The following is a 20,247-nucleotide window of genomic DNA, read 5'->3' on the forward strand; positions in this document are numbered from 1 at the left end:
TGACGCTCAAGCGGCTGTGTCCTGTCGTCCATTGGAGGAGGAGATGGTGTCCCCACATAGACTTCAAGATGTCGTGTATACCAACATTTCAATTAAGCAATGCGAATTACGATTTGGCCCTCTGATCACACATGTTATCCAGATTTGGCGTGACACCCAGAAAGCATGCACTAACCGCCTTAAATGGCACACGCATTCCCCACTATTCAATAACAATTTGCTCCTTATTGGACAACAACCCATTAGATATCCTAGATGGGAAGGGAAAGGCATACATACATTGGGGGATATTTTCAATGACTCGGGTATCCGGTCTTTTCAGGACCTATCCAACGGATTTGATCTCCCCAGAAACTCCTTTTTCTTTTATTTACAAATGAGGGCAGCTCTGAAGGCTCATGGAGTCCCATGGGATGCTCCACTAGAGCGACACCGGTTTCACAAATTATTTTATGACAGAGAGACATTGAGAGGCTTCGTCTCTGACTTTTATCGGCACTTACTTAGATACGATTTGGAGAAAGGATATCCCTGAGTTGGATATAGATTTTGATTGGGATGCAGTCTGAGAAAATATTAGGCTATCATCACGCAACCCAGATCACCAACAGATTCATCTAAATTTTGTTCATAGGACTTATTTGACCCCCAGGAGATTGAACCTAATGGGTCTCAGGCCTGACTCTCGATGTACCTTCAGGAGGTCGGGGGTCAAGGACTACAGCCCCCTCAGCATCGACGGGGCACCGGTTGAGAGAGTCAACAGCTTTAAGTACCTCGGAGCCTACATATCCGAGGACTTGACATGGACCACACACATTGACAGTGTTGTGAAGAAGGCACGACAACGCCTCTACTTCCTCAGGCGCCTAAGGAAGTTCCAAGTCAGTCAGAAGATCCTTAAGAACTTCTACTCATGTACAATAGAGAGCATCCTGACTGGCAACATCACCTCCTGGTTTGGGAATAGCACTGCACAAGACCGAAGCAGACTACAAAGAGTGACACGTTCAGCCGAACGCACAATCGGAGGGGGGCTCCCCACCCTCCAGAACATTTACAACAAGCGGTGCAAGGGCAAGGCTAAGAGAATCATTAAAGACTCCAGTCACCCGAACAACTGCCTCTTTGAACTGCTGCGGTCAGGCAAGCGATACCGGAGTCTCAAGGCGAGCACAGAAAGACTCAGAAGAAGCTTCTATCCCCAGGCCATCAGGCTGCTTAACGAACAATGAACACTACACAACAACAACCATCAAACGCACATAGCACACACATCCACACGCACACACTCACTTTAAACAAACACACTGTAGCACCCACTCCCCACACTTTATAGCACACACTCACTTTAAACAAACACACTGTAGCACCCACTCCCCACACTTTATATTTATTGATGAAGGATTGCACTACAACTCGTACACCTTACTGTAAATTGTACCTAAATTGTACCTCATCCCATTTCTGCTTTGCACTATATAATATTGTACATTAGTACACTGCATAGTATTGTATATTATATGGTAACTCAGTTACGTCTATTCTGCATCGAACATTGTACATATGTCTATACTGAACACTGTGACCTCATTTTCTACTTCTAATTTACATGCTATACTATGTTATTTGATACTATCTTGTCTAGCACAGTCTCTGGAGCGTAACAGTAAGAAGCATTTTGTATGAAAGTATTCTGTACTTCTGTATGACAACTATTAAAGAAACTAAACTAAACGAAACCTTGTGTCCAGACGGTGCCATTGGAACATATATGCATATGTACTGGGAGTGCCCTCCGGTTGAGATCTTCTGGGTAAATGTTACCACTCAGTTAGCAGAGATTTTCTCTCTAACCATACCGGCCTTGCCTTCTGTTTTATTGTTAAATGATGTTTCTCAATTGCCGGCCTCTGTACATGTAAAGAGACTCATTTTGGCTGGTCTGACGGCTGCCAAAAAGCTGATTACCTCATGCTGGATACAACCAGATAAGCTATGTCCGAAGGTATGGATTCTCACCTATCTTGATGTTATTTATTTGGAGATTTCCACTGCACGTGTCATAGTCATAGGTGTTAATGAAGCCAATATCGCGGTCTGGTTGGCTGTGGTGGAAAAACTAAAAGAACGCATATGACTCTGGAAATTGAGTACTGAATGGGGTATTATGTGGATGTCTCATGTTGGGGTCCTGGGGCAAGAGAGGGGGGTGGGGGGGGTGGAGGGGAGAATGAGCGAATATTCATGTATGTTGGTGTTTTTAGTATTTTTGTTTTATTTATAATTTTTCATTCAATGTTGATCCTATGTATATTTTCTGACCCCCTTCTGATCTGGGTCTTGTGATCGTGGGCTCTGGCTGGGGGGGGCTGCGGTTCGGGGTCTCTGCGGGTCGAGGCACTAAAGAGGCGTGGTGCTTTGGGTGGCGGGGGGGCCGGGCTGTGGGTCCTCCGGGATTGTGGCTTGCGGTTGCTGGGCCTGGAGGTGGAGGGGGCTCGGTAAGCACTTTTCTATAGTATATATTTTATTTTATTATCCTTTTACTTTGTGACAACTTTATTGTCTAATCATTGTTGTGTTAGTTTATGTTCTTGGATGTCTTTTATGTATTATTGTTATTATTGTGTTGTTAGTTGTGTTGGTACCCATGTACATGTCAAAATACTTCCCAAAGGTCAGTGAATACCACGATCACAACACCAGAGGGAGCTCCACAAATCATGTTAAACCCAGATTCGGCTCAAACAAGGGACTAAACACGTTTCGCAATTATGCCACATCAATGTGGAACGCCCTACCCAAAGCTGTAAATTAATGTGAATCACTACCCACTTTCAAAAACACTCTCAAAGAACACCTACGGGAGACTGCAATTCGAAACTGGCCCATGTAAATGTCCTAACCCAACGCCCTCCAATGTACAGTAAATGACCAAGTATGGTTGTCAATATTCCAATGTACAGTTTTGCTTGTACAGTTGTACAGTGTTCCCCCCCACCCCCCCTTCTATATGTTTGTGGGTCTTGTGCAGTGGTCTCGTGGCACTGTCAACTAAAGCGAGCACTCAGAAGACGCGCACCGTTTGCCAGTGACAGTGATATGCGCACTGACAGTCGGCGCAGTTGACATTTTCCAAATAAATACTCTTTGTCCCCACTGCGGCCCGGGGAGGATTTGTGTTCGTCCCAAATACATATTTGATCGTCCCCGGGACGACGGGACGGTGTTAGTCTCGAGCCCTGTGAGGGAGAGGGGGAGGGGAGAGAGGGAGAGGGGGAGAGAGAAAGAGAGAGAGAGATAAGCTGCTTGTGTCTCACATCAGTTCAATAACGAAAGGTTATTTCATAACCTAGTTATATGAATACTGGCTGACCGTCTCGCTCTGCCAATGAGATAACCTCTTATCTCCTTGCACATATTGTACACACGAAACAAACAAATGCACCCACTTGCACGTGACCAAGCCACTCCCATGCGTCTCCCTATATGATGCGGGAAATGGTCACGCTCCACCTTCCTCAGAACGATTTCCATAAGCGGAAAAACCATCCAAGGGACCTCAGGGCGCTAAGAGCGAGACGCTCAGCCAGTATTCATATAACTAGGTTATGAAATAACCTTTTGTTATATAGCATACTTGGCTATCGCGTCTCGCTCTGCCAATGAGATATGGGGCAGAGCGGACGCGTGGCCCGACAAGTGTACCCCCTGAGGGCCCGTAAGCCCCAGCCAGGGAGGAGGGGAGTCCCATCCACCCACCCGTCCTAACGAAGGGGGGGAGGCAGTCAACTCCACCAAAGTGCGCCCCTGAACGCACAGCACAGGCGGGACCACGTGTGACACAGCACTCCGTGGTCCACACCCACACACCCCTGCTAGCCCACCAAATGGCGGGACGCAGGAGAGGTCCCAGACCTCAGAACCGCCTGGGAAACAGAACTCCCAGTCATGTCCACGAGGTAAAACTTAATGAAAGGACCCGGGGAGGACCAGGAGGCTGCAGCACAGATGTCCTCCACCGAGGCCCCCCCTAACAGGGCAGCAGAGGCCGTCACTCCACGAGTGGAGTGCGCCCTGACGCCCCCGTGTAGCAAAGGGCAATGCCCTCGCACAACCAATGTGACAGGTGCTGCTTGGACAGTGCCTCACCCGCGCGAGGGCCACCGTAACAAACAACAGTTGATCGGAAGCCCTGAGATCCTGAGTAAGACTGAGGTAAACCCCCAGTGCACGGACAGGACAGGTGAAGGCTCGCCTCCAACTCACTAGCGTGAGGAGGCGGACGAACGCCTGAACCACAATATCCTTGGAGCAAAAAGAGCTCCGGATATTCTTCGGCACGAAGACTGGATTAGGCCTCAGAGTCGCACCGCTATCGACCGAATAGACAGGCACTCAGGCCGCACCGAGAGAACACACAGCACACCCACGCACTTAGCGGAGGTGATGGCCAAAAAGAACACGGTCTTAAAGACAGCCGATCCAATGGCACCTGCTCAAGAGGCTCAAACAAGGCCTCCGACAACCGACCCAGGACCAGTTGGAGGTCCCAACTCGGAGACAGAGAACGTTCCACAGGCTTGAGACACCGAGCGCCAAGCAGGAAACGTTTCATGAGAGGGTGGCTGAACAATGTTCTGCCCCCACACTCGACCATACGCCACTTCCCAGCGTAAGCTGCGGTAGTGGACCGAGCGTGCGCATTCCGGATGGCGTTAACCACAGAAGAGTCAAGACGCATCCCCACCAGATTCACACATTCAGCAGCAAAGCTTAGAGGCTGCCCCAGAACAGGAGGCAGAACAGAGTTCCGCGTGCCTAAGAGAGGGCCTGCGGTGCCCACGGAACAGGCCATGGCGGGGCCACCAAGAGCTGAATCAGGGCCGGGAACCACACAGCTGAGCCCCGGACCGCCGCGACCAGAATCAAGTCCCGCGCTCCCGACGTACCCGCTCCAACAGCTGAGCTATCAGGTGTATGGGGGGGAATGCGTACAAAATCCCGGGCGGCCACGGAATCGGTCCCAGACCCGTCCGACTATGTCTGGACCTAGTCCCCACTCGTCAGGGTGAGGACCGCCGCACGACATCACATCTGCACCCACATTCTCTCTGCTGGGTATGTGGAGAGCCCTCAGGCTGTGCAGATGGAGAACGCCCATAGCCAGAGTTTGACTGCCGCCCGGTGCAGACGGGGGGAGCGCACTCCTCCCTGTCTGTCAATATACAACGCTGATGTTGTGTTGTCTGTCCTGATCAAAACATGCTTGCCCACCACAAGGTGGCCGAGCCGTTTGAGGACCAGAAGGACTGCCTACAATTCCAACACATTGAATGTAGTGCAGACCGGGCAGCATGGTCTTGCCAGCTGCCCCCTACTGCGTTGGCCCGACACGTCCCCCCCCATCCCGTGAGGGAGGCGTCGGTGAAGACCGTGACGTGTGACAGCCTGCTGCCTACGGGGACCCCGCTGGTGAGGGCCCCAGGCCCCCCCCAGAGGACGAGGTCCCCCAGTACTGACATGGGAACCTTCAGCCGCTTCCATTTGTCTCTCACCGGGTCCATTTCCATACTGGAAAAACCACTTCTGTATCCTCCTCATGAAGAGGAGGCCAAGAGGGACCACAGAGTGAGCAGATGCCATCATACCGAGCAGGCGCATCACGGACAACGCCGTAACCGTCCTAGGACGGAACCTCCCGAGCACGCCGAGAACATTCACTCACCGCCGCTCTGAGAGGGATGCCCATATAGACCTTGAGCTTAGAAATAAACCCAAGTACTCCACCCGTTGACTGGGAAGAGGAGTACTCTACTTCCAGTCTACAGCAAAACCCAGACTGGTGAGGAATTCCACCACCTGCCTGGTATGAGACCTGTCGATCTTCCCTGACTGGCCGAGGACCAGAACGTCATCCAGGGTAGAATAAAATTCGTATCCCCCGACGACACAGAGGCCCCAGCCCTCCACGCACTTGGTGAAGATGCAGGGAGCCAGAGAGTAGCCGAACGGCAGCCTCTGGTACTCGTACGCTAAGCCCTGCAAAGGAAGCGTAGGCATGTCCTAGGATGGAAGGTCGGGATGCGAATACGCATCCTACAGGTCTATGGAGGTGAACCAGTCACCCACCTGACAGCACCTAACAGGTGGGTGACGGTCAACATTCTGAACCTTCCATGGGACAGGTCCAGTACGGGTCTGACACCCCCCCCCCCCCCCCCCCCCCCCGCCCCCCAATTTCTCGGGCACCAGAGAATATCAGGAGGAAACGCCGCTCACCGCGTCCTCTCATGGGACCACGACGACGGCCTGCTTCGCCGCCAGATAACAAATCTCCTCGGCCAGGGCTGTCACTGCCGCGGACTCTGATAATAGAGTCTGTACCAAACCCAAAAACGGAGGGCGGGGGTGTGTAAACTGTAACACAAGCGCCGCCCTCAGCGTTCTCTCCATCCACACCGACATATGGCTACCACGTGCAGCCATACGTGGTAAAATTCCAAAGCGCCCCCGCCGCCAACTGCTGCTGGTCTGCTAGGAATCGTAGACAGGTGGCCCGGTCCCTCCCGCTGTGCGTTGTCAACCCTGGTCTTGCCAACCGCGTGAGCAGGGTGTCTCATGGAGCCGGGATATCGCACCCTGACTCTACCAACGAGTCAATCGCACCCAAGGGGGGACCCCGACAGAAAGGGCCGGTCTGATACGGGGAGAGCGGCCATCACACTTGGTGACATAAGCTTCCCCACTGAGCATCTTCCCGGCATGGACTGCTGAGGATAGCCTGCTCTGCAGCTGGACATGCAAGGCGTGTGGTCCCCACACTGCCCGATAGGGTGGGTTCCTACACACCGTAGCCCTGTAGTGATATTACTACCACCCAAACCAAATGTGCCTCTTGACTGACCACCGCCGGTCTTCCGGTCGGGGGAGGCACTAGCGTGATACCCGGCCTGGCGAGGGCGGGGCTTGGGGAACTCACGCTGCGACCTCCTGGGCCTCGAGTTCCCCCGCTGACAACCTTTTCCGTCGACAGACACAACACCAGGCTCACCAAACACAGACGCAGAACGTGTGGCATGGGAGCCGCTTGACAGCACAGCATTCTCACAGGCAGACCCAGGTCTAGCTAGCAACTGGGTGTCAGCCCCTGTCCCCATAAGAAGCGAAACGTGGGGCCGCTTGCGCTTCACTGAAAGCACGCGGCCCGCAGCCAAAGGGAACAAATCAGAGCCCTCTTTACTGTCCCGTAGAGGGGGGGAGTGACCGGAGAGCGTGCTAGACACAGCTAGACGGTGACGGTTTTTTAGGGCGTGCTCATCTAATGTAGCCGATCCCTCGGCCGCCGAGGCTGTCGGCCTTGTGATCACCTGTTTTCTTTGTGTCCAGGGTATCTCAGGCGGGGTAAACATGGCTGCTGGCCGGGGGCCTCGCCGCAGCCGCTGGCGAGGCCGTGCTCTCACCTCTGGCTGCGGGGTGTGGGGCAGCGTGGAGCCCAGGTCAAATACCGCCCACGCCTCCGTGGACAGACCAAGGTCCACCCGCGGAGGGGGGAGCCCTGAGGAGGAGACCCCTCAAGGGGAGATTGCTCCAACCAAAAATGCCTGTGAACAAACGTTGACAGCATCCTAGCCCTCCCTGCGGTTATAGCTTGCGGCTAGGTCAAAAGCTGAATAACCTCAAAACCTTGCGCGATGTTTTGACGTCTGCTGGCCCTAAGGCCCCACCACCGACACAATTTTTTACAGAAAAAACTGCAAATTTAGCAATGTTGCCAGTCGCTGCTCATTCTGTACCGGTGCGGTATAGGCTTCATCAGCCCACCAGCCACCTGCCGGGCCGACTCGCATCATGGCGTCGGCCGGGCGGGACACCGTTCCACCATGTCAGGGCAAAGGACTGATGTCACCTGCTTCACTAAGCACGGAACACCAGTGGTGGCTGCAGACCAAAGTCTACTACTAGTGAAGCACTGCCTTATTGTATATGTCCCATTCTTAACGCCGTAGGCGCCAGGGCGCGCGCCCCTCTAGACATGTTCAGGCATGTTCAGGCATGCCCGGTCAAGGGAGCGAGCGCATTGATCTGTACAGGTGAACAGGCGGAGTCCACAGGGAACTAAGATAGAGTGTGTTGGGAAGAAGACGTGTAGCAGCAGCATTAACAGGAAAACTAGCAGAGTGAGAGAGAAGACGTCTGGTGCAGTTGTACACAGACCGAGAGTAGCGTATCGTTATAGAGAGCCGTACGGCTAATTAGATACAACTATAATATTGTCGAGCCATTATTGGCACAGTATAGTGACTTGTGTAAGCGAAGTAACGTGGAGAGACTTATAGTTGAACTCAGCGACGTTCTGAATATAACTATTTATCAAAGACTTCATGCGGTTTAGCCTAGCACCAAGGGCTAACTAGCTATCAACCATGCCAACGGGCGTTTGGACTAATAGCTATTAATCCTGCCATCGGGCGCTAGGAATACAAGGACCGGTCCGTACGAGACCCATTCTCCCAGCGACGACAGGATCATCCCACCAGTCTACAGTTTCTCTGGAGCCGGAGCTCTAGAGAGAACCACCGTCTCCAGCCACCATCTTGCTTTTCCCTGTACCGCTTCGCTCCGTCTCACTCCATTCCGAACTCCACCGGTTGGGTATCCGTAGTATAGGAACTATAGTTACCTCTGACTTTGTTGCACTGACATTCTATTATTAAAAGAGAACCGTGATATATAATATGTATGTCGCTATTAACATTAAAATGCTTGTTCCACTTGTATCCCTGTCCCCGCGCAGTTAATGGAGTGTCCGCCATTTTGTCTACCTATACTGTCTGGCTATTAACATATTCTTTAGCAGTGGTTTAATCTAACATATCTAAATACAGTCAGGGTTGTGTAGCCCCTTAGCTACAATTGGTCCTTCGAGCCGGAGGGTATCAGTAATAATAATATTAGTGATAACATGGCCAGCGGCGGACACTCTCCAATCGGCTCTCCCCCATTAGAGCGCCCTAGGCGCCAGCGTCAGCCCCCTTCCCACTTGGAGGGCTACGCTGTAGAGTTACCTCCTAGCTTATCTACGAGGACGTTAAGCAAGGATAACATTGGTAGCTCAAGTATGCCCAACCTTATCGACCTGTCAACCCCAGATGTAGAGACCCAAGCTAGTTTAAGTGAAACTGACTTAGCTTACGGGGGGACAAGCGGGGCATGACTTGACTATACCCATAGAACGCCGCGCCCCCGAGATGGACCTCGGAGCGCAAGAAGGTAAACAACGCACCCCCGAGATGGACCTCGGAGCGCACCAGAGTAAAGAGCACCGCGCCACCGAGATGGACCTCGGAGCGTGGGAGAAGACAAAGTACAGCGCCTCCGAGATGGACCTCGGAACGATGGACCTCGGCCTTCCAGCCGACCAACGTCCACACGCTGCCTTTACGCCAAGGTGAGCGACACAGACAACACTCTCCTACAGCACGTTGAGAGGCTATGGACACTAGACTCGCTGCCATTCAAGAACGAACGCAAGATGGTTCGGTCCAAAGAGGACAAGTATGCGATCGCTCTACTAGAGCAGAAGACTACGAGGGTCGAGGTCGACGGAGTGCTAAGATACGCAACCCCACTCTTGAGGTGGGACGGGATGCCCACTCTGCATGTGCCTAAGGGAGCGACGCACAACTGCCTACAGAGCGTATCCACGCCAGAAGAAGCAGAGAGCATCCTAATGAAGCTACGGGCTTCGTTAGCCAAAGGTGGATTCGACCTCCGACAGTGGGCCAGTAGCGACCCTCAAGTTCTCCAGCATCTCCCTCCAGAGACTAAAGCCGCTAGCAGCGAGACCTGGATGGCGCACACCCCAGGCGAAGCGCAAGAGATGACTCTGGGCCTCGTCTGGCGCTTCAAGACGGACTCGCTTCACTACCGACACACACCTCTGAGGAAGGATCAGGAGACGTCCAGGACTAGACTGACCACTCGGCGGAGTGTGTACCGAACACTCGCCAGCCAGTACGACCCCATGGGGTGTATTCTCCCCTATACCACCCGGGCGAAGATGCTGGTGAGAGAACTGTGGGCCAAGGAGCAGGGCTGGGACGACCCCATACCCGAGCACCTAGCCACCACATGGAGAGAGTGGGAGGATGAACTTGTCTTACTCCGCGAGGTTGTCATCCCGCGGAGTTACTTCCCCCCTACAGTGCGGCTGGAGACGTGTCAGATAGACTTGCACGTCTTCAGCGACGCCTCAGAAGTGGCGTACGGATCAGTGGCCTACCTGAGGGCTCGAGAAGAGGGAGTTCTGAACTCCAAGCCCCTCGGCTACGTTCCAAGCGACGTAGCTGACATCGAACCCATCACCCCAAACTACCTCTTGATAATGCGGCCGGACCCTGCCCTTTCTCAGACGGTGTACAGACAGGACGGGATGAACGGACGGAGAATGTGGAGACACAGCCAAGTACTGGCCGACCAGTCTTGGGCCCGCTTCCTCCTACGCTACTTACCCTCCCTTCCAGCCCGTCAGAAATGGGTGAAAGACAGGGACAACCTGACCGTGGGGACCGTCGTGATGATCATAGACCAGTCACTACCCCGAGCTACGTGGCCAGCCGGCCGTGTGAGCAGAGTGATCAATGGTTCAGATGGGAAGGTCAGAGCGGCAGAAGTCATCGTCCAAGGGCGGACTTATACCAGACCAGTAGCTAAGTTGATAGAGCTTCCTGCGTTCCCTGACCCCCCTGACGACGACGATAACCCACTGACTTTATATATTATTCCAACTCCCCACAGCCCATTATGGAGAAGTTGACTTGACCCTTAATATTAATCTGTTCCCCACATTTTATTTACTAATTAGGTTCGGACTAATTAGGGGGCGGCTGTTCTGAAGGTCCAGATTAACACTGAAAGTCTGCATTTATTATTTTGTATAACTTATATATTGTTTATATATATAAGATATATATCTTTACGTCATCTGTTTGCCTAACAGTATTCATCATTCGCTTATTGTATATGTCCCATTCTTTGCGCCCCTCTAGACATGTTTCAGAACATGTTCAGGCATGCCCGGTCAAGGGAGCGAGCGCATTGATCTGTACAGGTGAACAGGCGGAGTCCACAGGGAACTAAGATAGAGTGTGTTGGGAAGAACGTGTAGCAGCAGCATTAACAGGAAAACTAGCAGAGTGAGAGAGAAGACGTCTGGTGCAGTTGTACACAGACCGAGAGTAGCGTATCGTTATAGAGAGCCGTACGGCTAATTAGATACAACTATAATATTGTCGAGCCATTATTGGCACAGTATAGTGACTTGTGTAAGCGAAGTAACGTGGAGAGACTTATAGTTGAACTCAGCGACGTTCTGAATATAACTATTTATCAAAGACTTCATGCGGTTTAGCCTAGCACCAAGGGCTAACTAGCTATCAACCATGCCAACGGGCGTTTGGACTAATAGCTATTAATCCTGCCATCGGGCGCTAGGAATACAAGGACCGGTCCGTACGAGACCCATTCTCCCAGCGACGACAGGATCATCCCACCAGTCTACAGTTTCTCTGGAGCCGGAGCTCTAGAGAGAACCACCGTCTCCAGCCACCATCTTGCTTTTCCCTGTACTGCTTCGCTCCGTCTCACTCCATTCCAAACTCCACCGGTTGGGTATCCGTAGTATAGGAACTATAGTTACCTCTGACTTTGTTGCACTGACATTCTATTATTAAAAGAGAACCGTGATATATAATATGTATGTCGCTATTAACATTAAAATGCTTGTTCCACTTGTATCCCTGTCCCCGCGCAGTTAATGGAGTGTCCGCCATTTTGTCTACCTATACTGTCTGGCTATTAACATATTCTTTAGCAGTGGTTTAATCTAACACTAAATACAGTCAGGGTTGTGTAGCCCCTTAGCTACAACAATGTTTCTCTGTCCAAATATCTCTCTCGTGTCAACGTTCCGATTGTTATGTTCTCCTGGATGACCTCCCTTCACAGGGGTCACAGGGGTCACTGTAAGCGTCCACTCTGGTCTATTCTCTATTGGGTTCGATCTCCTGCAGCCCAGCAGAAGCTGTAGTGACAGTGTTCCAGACATATGGAAGTAGTTATTGGTGCACTACTGTAATTCCATAATTTAACAATACTTTATAATTAAAGCCAATCCGCACTGCTCCGCTACCAAGCCATATCCTGCCATCTGTCTCTACTCCCACAACTCCTCTCGCACAATATCTCGCTGCGAAAAAGGTGCAGGTTTTCCCAAACCAGAAACCGTGGGTGGACAGTACTATTAGAGCAGCTCTGAACTCTCGCACCACCGCTTACAACCTGGGTAGAGAGTCAGGAAACATGGAGGAGTATAAGGCTCCAGTCTATACTCTACGCAAGGCTGTTAAACTTGCTAAGAGGACATATGCTGACAAACTGGAGACACAAATGGCACAAAACGACACAAGAGGATTATGGCAGGGACTGAAGACAATAACTGACTACAAAGTCAGCGCCCCCTCAATGGGGAGCGACGACGCCTCCCTCGCGGACAAGCTCAACTCTTTCTACGCCCGGTTTGGTGTAGACAGTGGCGCTGCTGGCTCTCCGGCTAGTGACGTCACTGGCGCGCCGGCTGTTGTGGAGGGGGGGGGGCAACCGCGGGGGGGCGGGGACGCTCTCTCGTTGTCGGAACACAGTGTGAGAAGAGCATTTATGCAGGTGAACACCAGGAAGGCTGCTGGCCCAGATGGTATAACAGGACGCATACTTAAGTCCTGTGCCAACCAGCTGGCCCCGGTGTTCACCGCCATATTTAATCAATCCCTGGCGGAGTCAGTGGTCCCTGCCTGCTTCAAGATGTCTACCATCATCCCTGTACCAAAGAAACCCTCCCCAACATGTCCAAATGACTACAGACCGGTGGCACTCACCTCTGTGGTCATGAAATGTTTCGAGAGGCTGGTCAAGGACCACATTTGTGCCTCCCTCCCCAGTGATATGGATGGACCCTATGCAATTTGCATACAGGACAAACAGGTCCACTGACGACGCGGTCTCCCAGGTACTGCACAGCACCCTCTCTCACCTTGACCGTCAGAAGGGGGGCTATGTGAGACTGTTGTTCATTGACTACAGCTCAGCATTCAACACCATAGTCCCCACCAGACTGGTGGACAAGCTGATCGAGCTGGGTCTGAGCTCCGCCCTGAGCGCCTGGGTACTGGACTTTCTGAGTGAAAGACCCCAGGCGGTCAGGGTGGGGGGTCAGACCTCCAACACCATCACCCTGAGCATCGGGTCCCCCCAGGGCTGTGCCCCCTGCTGTACTCACTCTACACACACGATTGTGTGGCCAAGTTCAGCTCCAACTCCATAGTGAAGTTCGCAGACGACACGGTGGTGGTGCGGCTGATCTCGGACAACGACGAGAAGGCCTACCGGGAGGAGGTTGAGGTACTGGAACGCTGGTGCCAGGACAACAGCCTGCTCCTGAACATTGGTAAAACCAAGGAGCTGATCGTGGATTATAGGAGAGGACAGCAGGAGACACACACACCACTGATGATTAACGGGGCTACCGTGGACAGGGTGAGCAGCTTTAAGTACCTGGGGGTCCACATCTCAGAGGATCTGACATGGTCAACACACATAGACACAGTAGTAAAGAAGGCGAAACAGCGCCTCTACCACTTGAGACAGTTAAGGAAGTTCAGAGTATCGGGGAAGATACTCCAGTCCTTCTACTCAGGAGCTGTAGAGAGCATCCTGACCGGAAACATCACTGCCTGGTATGGAAACAGCACGGCACAGGACAAGAAGGCCCTACAGAGAGTGGTGCGCTCAGCCGAGCGCACCACAGGTATTGCACTACCTCCCCTGCAGGTTCTATACAACAAGAGGTGCAAATCCAGAGCCTGCAGAATAATGAAAGACCCCCACCACCCCAATAACAGCCTGTTTCAGCTGCTGAGGTCAAGCAGACGCCTGCGAACCCCAGCTACTAGGACAGAGAGGCTTAGGCTCAGCTTCTTCCCCCAGGCCATCAGAGTCTTGAACAATGAACATTGAGTACCACAGAACACTGAACTATCCACACATAAGCACACATGAGCACACACGACACGCACGCTGTGCACGCTCACACACTAGCAGCCACTTAACACTTTAACATGAGCGGGCACACACTCATGCCGCACACACGCACACTTATGGCCAAAAGGAAAGGCCACTTTAAATTAGTATAACAGGAACAGTGTATTGCACTACCAAAGCTACCTAGCATGTCCTATATGCTCTGTAAATAACTATGTACAGATACCGAGATGTCACACCATGTTACCTGTTACCTGTTTATTGCACAATGTTGTTCTTTTTATTGGATTCTATTATATGTTGTACCACTGTATTGCACATCGTTGCGGGCAAGACCACCCGCATTTCATTGTATACTTGTATGCCGTGACAATTAAAACTCTTGACTTGACTTGACTTGACTTGCGTACAACTCCTAGTCGATGTACAACTTTGGGATATACCGTGCGGTTAGTTAGTTAGTTGTAACTTAGTCATGATTGACAGATGATTGGGGATATGCAAACAGATGGCCGTACAAGATACCTTTATTGCCACACAACCAGGTCGGTGGTATTTGTGTTCGGTACAGAGTGTTTGAAGCTCTGGATATACATAAAACAGGAACATGGATACATTTACGTTTCTGCGGAACCCAGAAATGTTCACAGATTATGTAAGAAGCCCAGAAAGTCTTGCCACAAGACTATCTTGTGGATGTCAGTCCAGAAATCTGAGCCTAAAAGGCATAGGGCCTGTGGCTAATTCCTCACCCACAACACCAACACCCCCCCCCCTCAAATTATTATCTTTGTGTTGTTGTTGGGGTGTCACACCCACCAGTTATCTCCAGTAAAGTGGTGTTTAAAATAACTATTCTTTAAGATCCAAAGTGATTGTCCCCAGGGATGCACAACATCCTAAACTATATGTACATATTTTAGTTGGGGGCATTACTGTAATCCCCTTGCTTTAAAGTCACTTTAAGTAAAGATTGGCACTATTTACCCCACTCTCCCCTACTTACTATTACTAACCACAAAGGCCTGTTGGCTGGCCTGGGGAATGGGGAAATAGAGGAATGTTATGAGCCACACAGAAGGTTGTAAAATATCTGGCCATCCTCATTCTTGAGCAATACAGCAAAGCAATTGAGTTACATCCAAAAGAGAATATTAATCATAACTGTGGATTAACTAGCAGGCAGCAGTGGATTAACCCATTTAGACCTAAAACGCCTGATAATAATGCATTAGCCTGCATATACACACAAATATGTTTCCCGGTTTCAATGGGTTAAAAGTTAGTGAAGCGGCCTCTGAGATCTAAGGACCATTTTGAAAAGTGTATTTCCTTCGTACCATGCCATTATTGCTGTTACAAGTTTAAATTACAACACAAACATTTGAGTATGTTTTCCCACCACCTATGGGAAAAGTTGTAATAATTATTTAAAGGAGACATATTTTAGTCCTTTTCAAAAAGTTAATATAGGTCTTTGAGGTCCCGTAAACATATGTCTTTGAAGTTTTTTGCAGAATAATCCCCACTCAGATTATGCAATCTAGCAGTCTCTATACCTCTCTGTTTCAGTCCTGTTCTTAAATAAACTGTTTCAGAAATATAGCTTTAGAAAAAAAAGTGGTTTTGTGGCACAACTTGCCCCCGGTGCAGGGTAAGTTGTGACATTAGAGAGAATACACTGGGGTAAATTGTGCCATTTTAAGTAAAACAGATAATTTTAATCTCAAAAGCGGTAAAAGCATCCTGCAGATCTTCATCTCCTTTGCAACCTGACGTATAGTCTTCCCCTGTTGCACCTCTTTGTGAGGATGGGGGGTTCTTGCGGAGCCCAATAGCAAATCACAGGAGGAGAGAATGGAGCGGTTTAGGGTTCTTTAATTATTCTTCCCAACCAAGCAGAGTATAACAGGAATGTGAAACAGGAATGTGAACATGGAGGTTATAATGTTCTTGGGGGGGAGAAGAATGAGAGCAGGTGCACTCCAGTGCAGCTGTCGGCAGCGAGAGAGAGAGGACACAGGTCTTGCGCTTGAGAGCGAGCAGGAGTCCTCTTTGCGGGGCTCGAGACGTCAGGGTGGAAGGACGCTGGGGCTCGAGACGTCAGGGTGGAAGGACGCTGGAGCTCGAGATGTCAGGGTGGAAGGACGCTGGAGCGAAGTCCTCGGTAGGCAGTTTAACACTGCGACGTTGGATGACAAGTTCTGCCAGTTGAAGTAGGGAACGCTTGATGAGGTGATCTCTTGCAGCCGCGCTGATTGCTCCTCATCTGGCAGACACAAGCTCTGATCGTGACAGGACCCCCCCCTCGACGGGCGCCTCCTGGCGGGCCCCCAGGCTTGTCCGGGTGACGGCGATGGAAATCCCGGACGACCTCAGGGTCCAGGATCATCCCTCGGGAGACCCAGCTGCGCTCCTCTGGGCCGTAGCCCTCCCAGTCCACGAGGTATTGGTACCCACGACCACGGGGACGCACGTCCAGCAGCTGGTGGACGATGTATGCCGGGTGGTCATCGATGATCAGCGGAGGAGGAGGCTCTGGAGCAGGAGGAGACAGGGGACTGGAGAGAACCGGCTTCAGCTGCGACACATGGAAGGAGGGGTGAATGCGCATGATGGCGGGGAGCTGAAGCTTAACGACCGAGGGGTTGATAACGGACAGGATTTTATACGGACCAACAAAACGGGGGGTGAGTTTGCGGGACAAGGACTTGAGTGGAAGGTCTCGGGACGAGAGCCAAACCATCTGACCTGGTTGGTAGTCGGGAGCCGGAGTCCGGTGGCGGTCGGCGAAGCGACGGTTCTGCTCAGCGGTGCGGAGCAGCGCAGCCCTCGTGTCCTCCCATATCCTCCTGCAGCGGCGAAGGTGGTCCTGCACCGAAGGCACGGCGATCTCCTCTTCCTGTGCAGGGAACAGTGGGGGTTGGTAGCCCAGGGAGGACTCAAAGGGAGACTGACCTGTGGCCGCGGAGGACAGCGAGTTGTGGGCGTACTCGATCCACGGCAGGAACGTACTCCAGCCGGAGGGGTCCCGGGTGGTCACGCAGCGGAGGGCGGATCCCAGGTCCTGGTTGGCCCGCTCCGATTGACCGTTGGTCTGCGGGTGGAACCCGGAGGAGAGGCTGACCGTGGCCCCCAGGGACCGGCAGAAAGCCTTCCATACTTGGGAGATAAACTGCGGGCCCCTGTCGGAGACGATGTCCACCGGAATCCCGTGGAGACGAAAGACGTGGAGCACCATCAGGTCCGCGGTTTCTGTAGCAGAGGGGAGTTTGGGGAGAGTGACAAAATGCACGGCCTTTGAGAACCGGTCCACGATGGTGAGAATGACAGTGTTACCGTGTGAAGGAGGCAGTCCGGTGACGAAGTCCAGGGCGACGTGCGACCAAGGCCGACCGGGAACAGGGAGCGGCCTGAGGAGCCCGGCTGGTGGTTGGTGGGAAGCCTTTCCACAGGCACAGACGGTGCACGCAAGGACGAAGTCGCGGGTATCCTCCCTCATGGTGACCCACCAGAAGTGTCGCTTCAGCAGGGACAAGGTACGGTTGATCCCAGGATGACAGGCGAACCGGGAGGCGTGGACCCACTCGAGCACCTGAGAGCGGACAAGGTCGGGGAGCTTGTTGTTTGCTAAACACAGCCTCTAGGTCGTGGTAAATTGTAGGAACAGTCGAAAGGTCAAAAGGTTTGTTGGGAACGGGAGAACCAGTGGCCCCAAGTGGTGACAGCGCAGACCGGAGATAAGAGGCGTAACAGTGAGCACTCCAGCTCGTGACTGAGCCCGTTGGCCAATTTATTACAGGGTTGTGTAGCTTTAGCCAAGGCATGCCGAGAACGATTGGGTTATGGGGGGAATCAGTGACGTGAAAACGGATCTCCTCGCTATGATTCCCGGAGAGTTGAAGGCGGAGAAGCGTGGTGTGGCATGTTATTTGCGAGAGCAACTTCCCGTTTAGGCCTTGGGCATCTCGGGGAATGGGTAAGGCGTCGGTGGCAATGTGGTAGTGGGACACTACCCCAGCGTCGATGATGTTTTCGTCTGCGCCCGAGTCGACCAGCGCGGACAGAGGGAGGGATTGACCGTTGTGGTAAAGCGTGGCACTGAATTGCATATTCGGACCGGAACTGGGAACCAATTTAAGGCTTGTGCATGTGCCCAGCGTCACAGCCGAGCCCCGTCGTTTGGGCGAACCGAACATGAGGCGATGGAGTGGCCTAGTTGCCCGCAGTACAGACATGCCCCTGACCTGAGTCTGTGACGGCGTTCGCGGAGAGGAAGGCGAGAGCGGTCGAGGTACATGGCCTCCGAATCGTCGGTTCTGCGGTGTTGCAGTGGGACACTATTAACGGGACGCTCCTGCTCAGCGGCCCTGCGGCTCTGCAGCGGGACGCTGTTGACGGTGCTGGCCTTTTCACGGCGGCGTTCCCGGAGACGCGTGTCCAGCTCTTTGGCTAAGTTAATCAAGTTGTCAAGGGAAGTAGGCCTCTCTTTCGACGCCAATTCGTCCTTTAGAACTTCGCTGAGGCCCTGGCGAAAGGCTCCGCGTAATGGTTCATCATTCCACTGGGAACCCGCTGTCAGAATACGGAATTCGATAGCGTACTCGCTCACACTACGGTGTCCTTGGTGGATGGTAAACAAGGCGGCCGTTCTATCCGAACCACCGGGAGGATGGACGAAGACCTTTTGCATGTCGGCGATGTACCCGGAGTACGAATTGCAGAGGGGGGAATTACTGAAGTGGAGGGCTGTCGCCCATTCTAACGCGGGCCCCGTCAGCAAACCAGACAGGTAGGATATTTTGGATTTGTCGCTCTGGAATGTTAGAGGTTGTTGCCCAAACACTAAAGAGCATTGGAAGAGGAAGGCACGACATTTGGCAACGTTTCCGTCATAACGCTCTGGCGAGGGTACGTGAGGTTCCCGGGACTGGGATACTACAGGTGGGGATACCACGAGTGGAGAGACAGTAGGCGGAATTGGCTGGGCCGTTAAATATGCTTCGAAACGCTCTAATCGTTTGTCTCGCTCCGCAGCGCTGAGAGTGAGAGCGCTGAGTTGGGCAATAGTCTCATCCAGTATCTGTGAGTGTTGATTTACCAGACTGGCGTGTCCGTTGACGGCGGCCTGGATGCTGGTGCTCCATTCACCGGCCTCCTGTGCTGCTGAGTCCGACATCATGGTCGCAGTGTTCTGTGAGGATGGGGGGTTCTTGCGGAGCCCAATAGCAAAACACAGGAGGAGAGAATGGAGCGGTTTAGGGTTCTTTAATTATTTTTCCCAACCAAGCAGAGTATAACAGGAATGTGAAACAGGAATGTGAACAACACGGAGGTTATAATGTTCTTGGGGGGGAGAAGAATGAGAGCAGGTGCACTCCAGTGCAGCTGTCGGCAGCGAGAGAGAGAGGACACAGGTCTTGCGCTTGAGAGCGAGCAGGAGTCAACTTTGCGGGGCTCGAGACGTCAGGGTGGAAGGACGCTGGGGCTCGAGACGTCAGGGTGGAAGGACGCTGGAGCTCGAGACGTCAGGGTGGAAGGACGCTGGAGCGAAGTCCTCGGTAGGCAGTTTAACACTGCGACGTTGGATGACGGGTTCTGCCAGTTGAAGTAGGGAACGCTTGATGAGGTGATCTCTTGCAGCCGCGCTGATTGCTCCTCATCTGGCAGACACAAGCTCTGATCGTGATACTCTTTCACTGCTCTTTCCAACTTCTCAAGAGGAGTTGAAACCCTGTCTGTCTTCCGTTTGTATCTGCGTGGCATGATGGATTTTGGTCTAAAATTAAGAATATCACATAGTTTTAGTGATCAAATGTAAGAATACAATGTACAATAACAATAAAATACAATAAAGTAATATATATAGTTAATAATTATAAGTTGGGGCAACTTAACAAACATAACATCTGGCACAATTTAACCCAGGTCCTTTGGCACGAATCACCCCAAGCCTACCATTTTGAAAAAAATGCATCCCCCAGCTGTTTTGAGCTAGCATCATGCTAACTGTATAGACTCATGGTGTAGCTTACTAAAGCACTAAAACATGTGTCAACTCTTTTCAAAGTTGTCTATAATTGTTCAAACACAGCAGTAAAAAAATCTTGATCATACAAATTTTACTTTGGAGGGCAAAACAATGTTTTT

The 20,247-nt window shown here is 51.9% G+C and overlaps 1 protein-coding gene across 1 annotated transcript in view; it reads right to left on the minus strand.

Moving 5' to 3' along the window:
• The window catches only part of gpr78a (G protein-coupled receptor 78a), a gene marked incomplete at both ends in the record, with an annotated part of 83,560 nt that extends 64,281 nt beyond the window's left edge, over positions 1-19,279 (minus strand). The window contains 2 exon segments of the mRNA XM_084318283.1: positions 15,114-15,134; positions 19,199-19,279. Of these exon segments, the coding sequence (XP_084174409.1) occupies positions 15,114-15,134; positions 19,199-19,279 (102 nt within the window).
• Between the last annotated feature and the right edge of the window lie 968 nt (positions 19,280-20,247).

Source organism: Notolepis coatsorum, assembly GCF_963971535.1.
Source record: "Notolepis coatsorum genome assembly, chromosome: 7".
In the NCBI taxonomy this organism is placed as follows: Eukaryota; Metazoa; Chordata; class Actinopteri; order Aulopiformes; family Paralepididae; genus Notolepis; species Notolepis coatsorum.